Source organism: Leptinotarsa decemlineata, unplaced genomic scaffold (assembly GCF_025532065.1).
Source record: "Leptinotarsa decemlineata unplaced genomic scaffold, Ldec_3_MD MMD2_tig00026330_RagTag_RagTag, whole genome shotgun sequence".
Classification (NCBI taxonomy): Eukaryota; Metazoa; Arthropoda; class Insecta; order Coleoptera; family Chrysomelidae; genus Leptinotarsa; species Leptinotarsa decemlineata.
The window spans coordinates 12,213,033-12,226,217 of NW_027412690.1; the positions used below are offsets into that span (position 1 = coordinate 12,213,033).

Genomic DNA, 13,185 nt, shown 5'->3' on the forward strand with positions numbered 1-13,185 from the left:
GTCAGACACGAGTAAGCTCTAAGCTGAAAAAAGTGGCGCATCTTTCACCAAATTACCACTCAAGTCGAAGTGAGGCCGTGCCGAGGATTGAGTGGCATCACTCTGTTGTATATCAGCTCTTACCCTGCTAAACGAAGAATATTTCTTCGGTACTCGTGGGAACACTATAGGAAATGAAGAAACAGCAACCCAAAGGAAATGAAGGTTAGAGAAAGAGAAATTGAAACGAAATGAAAAACTTGCCAATGAAAGCATTAACTTGAAACACCAAAGGTCTCCTGATAGAAGAATTAGACTGTTCGAAATAAACTGGGACTCGGCCGTGTAATAATGACGCCATCAATGAAATGAATAGACTTAAAAATATAACAAGCTAATTCTTCTGTAAGGTATGACGGAGGAGTAGGTACCTTCCTACTTCTATAGAATATAGTTTATCCTAATAATAGTTTTCTCCATTCCTTGAGTTTTTCTGTTGAAGGACTCTACGTTTTATAGATGGACTTTCGTATTGATCAATTACTATCGATTGAAACTAAAAAATATAAAATCAAATAATGATAAGAAACTGTTAAAACAAGCTTTTATTTAAGTAACCTGAAAACATCAAAATAAATTTTTAAATCACATTAACCACGTTCATTTATGACTTTACAGAATTGAAATTATAATACAATCTTGTCGCGATAATTTCAATTTGTAATTGAAATTTTGTAATTAGGTAGGCACCTACTAAACTTGTAAGCAATTCATAATGTTTGTGATTAAATAAAAGTGCCGTGAATGCTTAAAATGTGGAACTTTAACCTTGAATAACTTTTTTGCACACATGATTTATCGAAATATTACAGGAGTTTTTCCCAGTAATATTAAAACCATAGTTTTAATCTTCCTCTTTGAAGATGATCACTTGGTGATCGAAACACGTGTCGAGGTGTTAAAAATAACGATTTGGTGTTGGGAAAAAACTCCAGTAATATTCATTACTACACCAAAGGTTCCATAAATGATTCATCGGGTTTGAAATTTATTGCAGTAACCGGTTGATCTGTCAGAATGATTCTCAATTTGAATTACATCTGACTGAATATGTAGAGATTTCTTCTAGGCATCGCGACAAGCTTTTATTATAATTTCAATTCTGTAAAGTCATAAATGAATGTGGTTGATGCGATTTAAAATTTTATTTTGATCTTTTTAGCGCACTTAAATAAAAGCTTGTATTAAAAGTTTTTTTATCATTTTATTTTTTATTATTTTTTGAAACTTACCATCTTGTGTGTGGTAAACAAGTTTGCACATCTATTCCAGAATAACCTCTTCATTATTTTGATTGAAATACGAGGAAGAATATCACTATAACTATTGCAAAAGTATAAAGTTTTATTGCCATTTACAGGTATAAAATGAACACTGGAATACACTTATTACCTACATTAACTTAATTACTGAGTTCTTAAATATTTGTACAAAATTTCTTATTTGGTTTCGAATCGATTCTACTCAAACGAGACTTCTCAGCAAATTTGTTATCACGGGCATTATTGCCAAAACAGTAACTGAGGTAGCAGAACTGGTGGATGCTGATTGAATGCTGATTGGAGGGCTGACAAGGTTCTCTTTCGGGGTGATGACAAAAGACGGATCATCTGAAACAATGAAATTGTGAAATTACTTCTAGGTATATTCAAAGAATTATTCATCCAAATTTTTAGGTTAGGTTCAACGACGTTTTGAATTTTCTCGTACACTATATGCATTGAAATCGAAATTGTTAAGCATGTCTACAAATAAGCAGATATCTGATGAGGTTTCATTGAAAAACTGTAACATTTTCACTGTCTGACCTCTACACTTAGTTTCGGAATTGAAAATATTAGTTGTTCTTTAGATTCGACTGGTAATACTCACCAATGCATCGTCTAGTACGATAGGGTTTGTGTCCGGGTTTACACGTGCAGTTCTTGTGTATGCATGCTATTCTTTCCTCACAACCTGCACCACAATAACACTGATGGTCGTGTTCACACATCTCATCCAAGTCTGGAATAAAATTTGGCCAATTATCATAGGAGACAAGTTTGTGATTCAACAAATATCAATACCCAATATTTCCCGATGTTTCGGAATTTTCTAAAGTGATACCCTCATTTAAAAAAAGGTTAGGTTTTACCGGATAATTGCCGCCCAATTAGCATAATATCTATTTCTGGAGAGAGAGGCTAGATGGACTGCATACACTTGTGTACATTACTAATTGCACAAATTATTCTAATGCAGAGTATACTAGACTGGAAGTCTAGTATACTTTGCGTATACTCCAGTGTACACTGGAAGTCAAAGCATTCTGGAAACGACATTATGCTTCCAACTGTCAACTACGAACTGCCTTATAAAGTACTATTCCCGAGCAGAGAGGGCTGGATGCTCCGGGAGAAGGATATATCAAGAGCAGATAGTTGTTGGTTCACAAATGGATCAAAAACATCTTCCGGTGCAGGTGTTTTCAGTCGCAGACCCAGAACAGAGATATCGACATGCCTATGGACCTATGCGACTGTATTTCAATAAACATTTTTTCGGACAGTCAAGTGGCGTTGGGAACTCTTAGCTCCTACCAAGCAACGTCTGAATTGGTAGCAAATTGCCAAAAATGACTCTCTCCTGTCCTGGTCTGCATTCCTGGCCACACTGACCTGGAAAGCAATGAGGCTGCTGACTCCCTTGCGAAGGAGGGTGCTGCAAGCAGCTTCATCGAACCAGAACCTGTCATTGGCATCGCTTTAGGTTTTTGCCAAACAAACATTGAACACCTGGATGGTTAGGAGATTTAGGGACTTCTTGTAAAATCTTCCAGGATTGGCTCACTTCAAGACGTTCATTCACCCTTCGAAGCTTGAACTACTGTTGGACTACTGTAGGGATGAGCTATGCAGAAACTTGGACTGTCGGAAGACAGTGTATGTCGCCTCTGTGAACTAGAAGACATGATAGATCACCAGTTACTTCTCACTAAACTTGAATTTATTGGAGTTCTAGGAGTTGTTCACAACTGGGCGTCATCTTACTTAAATGATCGACAACAGCGTACAGTAGTGGAAGGTGTCAAATCCGAGCAATAGCAAATCTCTCTCCGGAGTCCCGCAAGGATCAATTCTGGGTCCTTTGTTTTTTATTATCTTTGTCAATGATATATCTTGCACGTGTACTGCCTCTAATCGTATAATATTATATGCCGATGACACAAATTTTCTCATGTCTAACAAAAATTTAGAGAACCTAGTTACTGATAGTAACATAGTATCCGCACAACTAAATAATTATTGCAGTGACAATGGCCTTGCATTAAATGCAGTCAAAACACATTACATGCGATTCTTACCGAAGAATGTCACGACTGACTATGATCAATTAATCAATCAAAATACACTCTATTGTCAAAAAAATTCTTGTTTTGTTGACAAAGTAGAATATACACGTACAGAAATAAAATTTAGGCAAAATAAACACAATTATGTGAAATATAAATAAAATAGAATAAAAATAAAATTGTTATATAAACAAGCAGTATATAAACATATACATTTATCAATTATACATTTTATTCAATAGAATAAGTGTCAATGAATAAGTAAAATATCAATTATGAAATGCTATTAGAACATTTTGTCAATTTTACGACTTATAATTCAACAGTCTAATCGAGTATGCTATACAGTACCCATAATGAATTACAATTTCACTGGAAGTTGTCATTGTATAATTCTTGCAAACTATAATAAGGTCTGCTCACGAGAAGTTTTTTGTGTATTTTCTAAAGCTGTCAATACTATTGTAGCTATTTCTAAAATGAGACGGTGAGTGATTATACATTTCAACACCGTTATAGAAAATGGAGTCCTTTACTAGGGATGAAGAAGGCAATGGTAATTTAAAATTATTTTTAGATTTTAGGCGAGTGCTATGACACGAAGAAATATATTCAAATTTTGACCTATGTTTGTGTATAAGACACGCAGTTTCCATTACAAAAAAAGCCACAACTGTCAATATATTTTTTTCTGCAAGTAACTACCTACATAAATTGCGCGGTCCTAGTTTGAACACATATCTAAAGGCTCTCTTTTGCAGTTTAAGTACTAAATCTAGCAGACTAGAGTTACATACCCCCAGAAAGGAATGGCATATCTCAGTTGAGATTCAATTAATGCATAATATGCGTTCATAGCACCCTGAGAAGATTTTATTCTTCAATTGGTTGACGTGTGCTTCAAACTTCAATTTACTGTCAATATATAGACCTAAAAATTTTGTGCAGTCTTGATTTTCAATCTTCTCATTTTCTAGAGGCATATCTTCTAAAGTACATTTGAAAGTTAATATATTTGTTTTTTTTATATTAAAAGAGAGAAGATTCGAGTCCCACCAAGACTTGATTACATTAATATCTCTGCTTATCTTGTTATTCAAATCTTCAACAGTTTTACTATGCCATAAAATGGTGGTGTCGTCAGCAAATGAAGTAATTTTTCCAGAAGTATTTATACACAGTAAATCATTGATATATACAAGAAAAAGAGAGGGTCCCAAAACCGATTCTTGTGGCACTCCATAATCTATATTTTGAAGTTATATCACTGACTCTGAACGAAAATAAAACTCAAAATATATTTGAATCTTTCAATCCCAATATTCATGCAACTGAAAGTATTGAGTTTCCAGATTCGTTACTGATATATTAGATTAGTCTTGTCTGATTATATCAAAGCTGTGACTAGCACAGCTAGTTTTGTTTGTTCTGGATGAAAAGTGTTGCCAACATGACGACGCATACTATGATTCATCTCACTCAGTTATTTCATATGGTTTTCTTATTTGGGTCATTCTGATAACTCCATAAGTGTTTTCAGGTGCCAAAAGAAGACCATAATAATAGCCAAAGCAGGTTACAAAGAGCCATTTCGTTATTTTTTATTCAACTTGTCATCAAGCCACATCCACGTGAAAATGACTATAAAGGCAGACATTGTGATGATCATGCCCAGAAGTAAAGTAACAAATAGGAAGGGACATTCACCAACTTTACATTTGTATAATCATCATCACTCTTCTCTGATTCAATAAACATTACAAAATTTAAGTCTATTACTGTCTATTAAGTCTATTAACTGTTTATATAACATTGAGGAACATATTGATGTAGCAGGGTCTTTAACTTGTGAAAGACGTCATTAAATCACCAGATATTCTCCTTTCGAAAATCCATTTGATTGATTTTTTATTTATGCTTTTACTTCACCTGTACTCTTTACTTTTATTATTTTGTAGAAGATGATTTTATCTTAGTAACATCGAACAAGTACACTAAGTACATTATTCTACCGAGTCATCATTAAACAGAAGAAATGTATAGACCTACCTCTATTTTTTACACACTGACCCATATGGAGGTGGTGGAAAGGTTTACAAGCACACTGGAATTTCTTTGTACACATGCTTCTCACTCCGAGGATGTTATGACATTCAGTTTTTTTCTTGCACCGAACTGCGGGTGAAGATACTAAAAGCAGAAGATGGTATTTGTAACATATTCAACAAACATCGAGGATTTTAAAATCATTGCCAACAATGCGTTTGTTGATGATTGTAGACATTTTGTAGCAGTAAAATATCTTCTACAGTTCGAAAACTAGGGAACTGAAATACTATTGGAATAAGAACTGAAAGTTCTTTAAATTGATGTGCTATTTCACTTCCTTTTTCATTAAGAGTTCTAGCATTTGCTTATTTTCTGGAAGCAGGGAGTTGGAATTTTTCAAATTGACACCCTTTATACTCAGAAATATGAGTAACATGTGAACAGCAATTTTTATTTTATTTGTACATTTCATAAAATTATAAGCACTTAGTAAAAACAGTGACATAAAAGTATGTATTGATTTTTTTATACAGTGTGACCCATTTTTAATGGAAACACCCCCCTAAAATTTAAAGTTGTAAACCGATTTCAATATTTTTTTTTTGAAATGTGAAGTACTAAAAGGTCTACCTTGGGACAAAATTTGAAATATTTATTAAAGTTTCAGGGCATACTACGATATTTTTTCTTAGTCGAAAATCGGGATTTTTTATTAGCGATTTTTTTGAAAAAATCACTACGCCACTGGATTCAGAGTGCCTCTAAATAGGTGTGACCAAAATTTCATGAAAAAATATTCATTATTAACAAAGTTATGACAACTCAAAAATTCGAAAACTCACACAGCTAACAGTTACAAAAAACACCCTATATCAACAGATAAAGCCATGAGAATATATTTTATGATTTCAACAATAAAGTGCCGCCAGATGAAAAAAAAAAACAAATAGCGCAAATATTTTCAATGAAAATAACGGAATTACATTCAAGTTTTCACGCAAATTAACTAAAACTAAGACCTAATATTTCAATTTAAATCTTAGTTGCCATGGAAATGATATTACAGTTCGACACTTGTGAAAGATTTAAGTGTACTATTGTCAACAATATTCACCTTACAGTTCTTCGAATTATTTTGTGTCATGGCTGCAAGATTGAGCGTAAGAGAGAAAATTGAAATTGTACGCCTTTCGGGAGATGACGTTAGAAGTGCTAGAGAGATTTGTAGAGTATTTAATGAGAGACATCCAGATTGTTCTCGTATTAGCTGCGGTACGGTAAATAAAATAAATAAAATATTCAATGAAACTGGTGCAGTATCAAAAATGATGTTTAAAAGTAATCCTGTACAAAGACGAAACAGGAATGACAGGAATGATCAAATCATTTTAGATTATTTCGGAAATAATCCTAATCCCAGTATAAGGAATGCCACTTTAGATTTGAATATTTCACGAGAAACTATTCGGAGATGTCTTAAGGCGAAGAATATTAAACCTTTCAAGCCAAAATTTTTACACACACTTCAAGAAGGCGACGAAGCAAGACGCCTGGAATATTGTTTATGGGCCCAAGGGGAATATTTAAACAATAGAAATTTCCTAAAAAATATTTTATATACCAACGAAGCCACTTTCACTACAAATGGAGTAGTGTCATCACAGAATTGTCGCTATTATTGGGCAGCGGATAATCCTAACTGGGTAATAAACTGTTAAAGCCAGTATTCCCAAAAAATCAACGTCTGGTGTGGGATATTGAACGAACGAATTAATTGGTCCTTTCTTTTTTGAGGAAAACATTAATGCGCAGAGGTTTCTAGAATTTTTAAACACAGAGTTTTGGAATGCTATTCACGAGCTGCTAATCAATGAACGATCAAATTTAATTCTCCAGTTAGATGGGTGTTCTGTTCATTATGCCAGAGCTGTGAGGCAATGGCTTAACGAACATTTTCTAAACCGATGGATAGGCCGTGGTAGTCCGTTTATAGAGTGGCCACCCAGATCTCCAGTCCTCACAGTTTTGGACTTATTTCTCTGGGGACTTCTCACACAAAAGGTTTACAAAAACCGCTCAAGAGATAGAAATGAACTTTGTGCAAGAATTCGACAGGTATGTGCAGATATTAGCCCTCAAGAACTAAGGAACGTAATCAGAAACATTCGTAAGCGCTACGACACATGTATCGAAATACGTGGTGGATTTTCGAATTTTTGAGTTGTCATAACTTTGTTAATAATAAATATGTTTTCATGAAATTTTGGTCACACCTATATAGAGGAACTCTGAATCCAGTGGCGTAGTGATTTTTTCAATAAAAAAATCGCTAATAAAAAATCCCGATTTTCGACTAAGAAAAAATATCGTAGTATGCCCTGAAACTTCACTACACATTTCAAATTTGGTCCCAAGGTAGACCTTTTAGTACTTTAAAAACATTAAGAAAAAATGATCAAAATCGATTTACAACTTCAAATTTTAGGGGGGTGTTTCCATTAAAAATGGGTCACACTGTATATTCCCTTGCAGAAATGAACTTTCAGAATAGAATTCCTCGTAGTGGGATTTCGAAATGTCAAGAGCAAATATAATTCATTGTGTCCCCTGATAAATTGTAATCATCTCATTAAAAATATCCATGTATGATAAGTGAAGAATTATTTCTCTGTTTCTATTTCCTCGAGCGTCAAATGACTAGAATTTTTCCTCTTCTAATTCTAGGAATGTATATCGGAATGTTAGGAATATTTGTATAATTAACTTTTAAATTGAAGTCGTTCATTAATGGGCAACGTTGCGTCGAGAAATCACATCAAAAACACCCATAAATATCGCTCTTTTCAGATGTTTTCAAGTGATCATTAATTTTCACATTATAAACCTGTGATGGATCATCGAGTTTTAATTGGTGGGGAATGTTTTTACACATTCAGTAGTGAAAGATGATGTTTTCTTACGCATAACTATGCTTACATTCCAAGTTCGATTCATTTATGAAGTTTTTCAACGGGGAAGGTAAAGAATCGAATGAAATTGTGGGAACTGGAAAATTTTGTTCAAACTATACATTTTCAAAATGATTATAGTTTCGTAACTACAAAGTTCGCAAAATTTCAGACATTTTAATGACATCGAGATTCCACAAAGTAACAAAAATATTATTTTCAGGAGATGTTACTGAATCAATGAAGAAACCTTCGCAGTCTCTGGGTTCTACATAACTTAACTTTTTTTTTGGTAGAACAATTTTGCACGTACTATAAGCCCTGTACACCATTTTTGAATACATTGAAAATTATATGTCAAGAACGCTACACTGTCTTTGCGTTCAGGATAAAAGTTCTACTGTTTTTTTCAAGGAAAAAACACAAGCACTACAGGAAAATCCTCTAGGGGCTCTAAAAGCAGTGCCTGTGCGAAAGTAGCGCTCACATTGGATTTGAATCGCTGGAAATTAAATCCATTCGGAAAATCGTTCTCTGGAAGTTTATTCCACGCACTCCAAATGAAAGAGTTCTGACACAGTGAAGTTCGAGGTGTACTGAGTTGAACCTCAAAACGATAGGCAGCCACATTCCGTCGCATATTTCTGATATGTACCGCTCTTGGTGGAATAAAATGTGTCACTTGAACAATTCCCGTGAAAGTATCTATAGAAGAAAGACAAATCCCCTACATTTCTTCGATGTTCCAGACTATCAAGGTTGCAAGTGATTTTCGCGTCTCCAATCAGGTGGAAGGCAGGCAAACGGCTCTTTTCTGGAATGGAATCCAGCCACTTCAGGGTGTGTTTGGTGGCGGAGTTTCATACAGAAGGTCTGATCTGAGCTTTATAAAGCATCAAAAGTTGCTGAGGTGTGTACAGTTTACTGGTTCGGAATAGTGTTCCAAACTTTTGAGAAGCAGCCTTTGCAATTCCAGCGGCATGATTGTGCCAAGACATATTGGTGTCGATTTTAACTCCAACAAATTTATCAAAGCAGAAAACCGAACTGTCTGTCCTGATATTATCATATCCGGTCCGGATCACCTCTAGATCCTCATGTAGATATGTAATATCTTGCTGCCGGTGAAGATGTGCATCCGTAGCGGATATTCTGGAATCCAAATGGAATGACGAGACAAGCTGGAGAGCCATACACAAAAAAAAATCCGACGAGGCACAGCATCGAAGTTTGGCCAGCAAACCCTAATGTCACACACGGTCAAATGCCTTAGAAATATCAGGCGCATCAGAAATATCAACCAAGTCCAATTCTTCCATTTTGGGAGAAAAAAGTCGGTGATCATCGTACTGTAACTTTCTCCATTGACAGTCGTTGTTGGTACTATCACAACTGTGTGTTTTAAAAAAAACTTTTTTGTGGAAGACATTATTTCATGATGTTTTTGGTTGTGTAACCTTCTTCAACCTGAAAATCAGGTTTTCCAGTAATTCAGCTTCATTAATTTTTCGAATTATTAAAGGTTACATTCCTGTATCTGTATTTACATACAGTGTTTTCAGTTATTTGACGTTTCGGCTTTGAATCCATTTTCAAGAAGGTGTGACTACACTGAGGTCTCAATCTTCCTATTCACATAGGTAGTGACAAGTTTAAAGGGTTTTGTGACTTGACGCTGGGATCTCAACCCCCAGGTCTCGTCACTGGTCTACAAAAGGGTCTCAATCTATCTACTCTCAAGCGTCGACTGTGAGTCCATCGTCGATAGTCACCTTCATCTTCCCTTACCCTTTCAACTGTCTTTCGTCAGGAGGACGAGTGGTTCATGACGTAGGGTGTTTTGGTGGAGACATAAAGGTCAATGACATCTATATCGCTGTGGCCTTGTGTACCCCTTCCTGACTGGGGTATTTGATGAACAAGCTGTTCATTCTAACAGACGTCGTGGGGCCTTCACTCAACCGAGCGAGGGGGCCTTCTGAATCGAGTGGGGTCGTCTATAGTGTAATCTACAGCTTGTGAGTCCACAGGCTCTAGTCTGGTATTTATGTCCCTGAACGTGAGAAGTGATGGTTTAGTAGTGGAAATGAGGGTAGAGTTGGTTGCGTGAACGGAGATGTGACCCCCAGAAGCGTGATGTGTACTGTTGTGAGATGTGTATCATGACAGTAATGATCTCCATGAATACAGTAATTCTCGTGAATCATCTCGTTTATTGAGGCCTTTGGGACGTTTTCCAATTTCAATAGCTTCTCGGATTATCCTGGGCTGGAGAGTTTTTTTTCAGTGACAATAGTTTTGTTGTTTTTGAAGCTTATTGTGCGGCCTGTTTCACGATGATAGCTGAAGAGGCATGAGACTGGATCCGATTTACGGACAGTCTCATGTTCATAGGCTCTAATGGAGACTCTTCTGTTGGTCTGGCCAATGTAATTTCTGGAGCGAGTGGAAAATGGTATTTTGTATGTGCCCATTGAGGCATAATTGGGTATTGTGTCTTTAGGTGCTTGTTGAAAAGTGAAAATTTGATTGATGGCTGCGAATACTGTTCTTATGTCATGCCTTTTAAAAATTCGGCTTACATTATCGGCAACTCCATGAATATAATGAAGAAAAGCTTTTGGGTGTTTCGTCTGTTCATCCGGCTGTTTGGGATGTGGAGTACGGGATTGCTGAAGTTGGATTTGGGATTCGTGTTAGTCGTTTTGGTATATGCGGACTGAGTTTGTCTAGTTTCTCGAGTCTATTGTGGCTGTTCTATTCATATTATTTATATGAAATTATGATAATTTTAATGTTTATATTTTCTTACTACCAAAAGTTGTTATTGATTACCACAATTTTATTAACTTTTTTATACCAGCATAATCTCTGTCTGGAAGTTTTATACCAAATGAAGAAAAAATTATTCATTCAATTACATTTTTTTGGATTCCCATTCACATCTTCATAAATTTGGTGTCACATGCGCCTACTAAAATACTTTCTTTTTTCGGCAGAACCATTTTTCTTATCCAGCCAATAATTGTTCTCTGACATAATTAAACTAAAAAGGGATGAAAATTGGAACTGAAAAAGGCATATTTTCTACTTCTCCATCATCGAACAAAAAATATGAGAAACTTCCAAAGAAAGGAATACAATAATAACTACAATAAAAACTCTTTATAACGAAAATTTACAGCTTTGTCAATAAGGCCTGATGTTCTTTGGACAATGAAGCATATAACTATTATTATTATTATTATGAAGATATGTATACCTACATATACAGATATGCAAACAGGAGAGTTTCTTTCACATAAACAATGAATTACACAAAGGAAACATCTTTTTGAAACTACTCCCATATATGAACGATTTCTTATCTAACAATTGGGATACTCACATTGTACGCAGCTGTCATACCAAACACCGAAATTTTCAGCACAAACACACGTTTGATTCTTGCAGTAGGTGTCTATTGTGCCACAGTCGTCATCTGATGCGCAGGGACCATTCAGAGGAGATCCTGTAATATATTATAATTTGAGGAAATCAATTGCTGGTTATAGCTACCTGAATGCGTAGACCAATTCTACATTTAAACCTAACTGAAACGATTCATTTTGATTTTTACTTCAGATGGTTCTCAAAACAAAGGTTTCGCTATTCAATGGTTTCCTCAAGAACGATCTGATGAACTACTTTCAGATTAAAACGTTTTATATTCTAAAAACAATTATTATGATCTACGATCAGATCAGATATTTAATTTTAATCTGGTTTGAACTATCTGAGAGGAGTGGATACAATCATTTTATCAACCCATAAAATCAGGTAAATACAGAAAAAAATTGATACTCATTCACTATCAGAAATTATGTGAAAACCCACTTGATAAATTATTAAATATTCCATATTGATTATTCTAGCTAGGGTGACAAAGCATGATCATCTGGTCAGAGCCATCGTTATGGGGGGGGGGGGATGGAGGGGAAGCCTCCCCCCCTGCTTTTTCGACTTGGGAAAAAGTTGGAAAGTGAAGATATAAAAAAATAATAGTAACAAAATAAATAAAAATTTAAAAAAATAAAAATGAGAGAAAAGAAAGGGAGAGGTAATAAGGAAAGGGAAAAAACCAGGACAAGGTTGGGATTTCCCAACATGCATAACTTGGAAATCCCATACTTTGAAATTCTGAGTTGTTTGAAAACTTCAAAAAAGTTTAATTTCTCCCAAGTGAGAAAAGAGTTCACAAATGTTGATGTAACAATTTTACAAAATTCCCAACTTTTTGCTGTTTATTTGACTTGGAAAAGTTGGGAAATTTTGGGCCGTGAAGATAGAAAAAATAATAGTAGAAAACAATAAGCACAATATTATTTAAGTGTTGTTTCGTTTCATTTGTATTGAATATTCCTATACATGGTGGATATGATGGAAAACCAAGAATCTTGTTCCATAGTGGAATAATTCCCATTATTGTTTTTATAATTACCAAAATTTATTTTTGTTTGTGCATACCCTAAAGGGCATAAGCATTCAGTCAATCTTTGGATAGCTAAGTGAGAAAATTAATATATTATAGTAGTAACTAATCCTTTGGCTTCCATTTTCTCGAAAGTTGGGAAATTTTGCTGGTGGGGTTGGGAACATTTGGATTCCTTCCCTCCTGGTTTTTCTTTTCGCTACGGCCCTGCATTTAACTCAATTCAGCTTAATTTGAACGTTCATGAGATATTGAAAATTTCTGTACCAGACCATGTCTGGTTCAGAAAATAAATTCATGATTGTCCTTTCGAAAGGAGATGAGTACCATACGTTGAATTCACTTTT

General features: G+C 35.0%; 1 protein-coding gene across 2 annotated transcripts in view; it reads right to left on the bottom strand.

The window, feature by feature from the left end:
- Window positions 1–1,363: 1,363 nt before the first annotated feature.
- The window catches only part of LOC111516422 (uncharacterized), a 36,087-nt gene continuing 24,265 nt past the window's right edge, over window positions 1,364–13,185 (bottom strand). For both annotated transcript variants that reach the window (XM_074182935.1, XM_074182936.1), the window contains 4 exons: window positions 11,756–11,878; window positions 5,420–5,560; window positions 1,912–2,043; window positions 1,364–1,649 (listed from right to left, as the gene is read on the bottom strand). In XM_074182935.1, coding sequence (XP_074039036.1) covers window positions 1,504–1,649; window positions 1,912–2,043; window positions 5,420–5,560; window positions 11,756–11,878 — 542 coding nt within the window. In that variant the 3' untranslated portion in view covers window positions 1,364–1,503. The remainder of the gene's footprint in view (window positions 1,650–1,911; window positions 2,044–5,419; window positions 5,561–11,755; window positions 11,879–13,185) is intronic.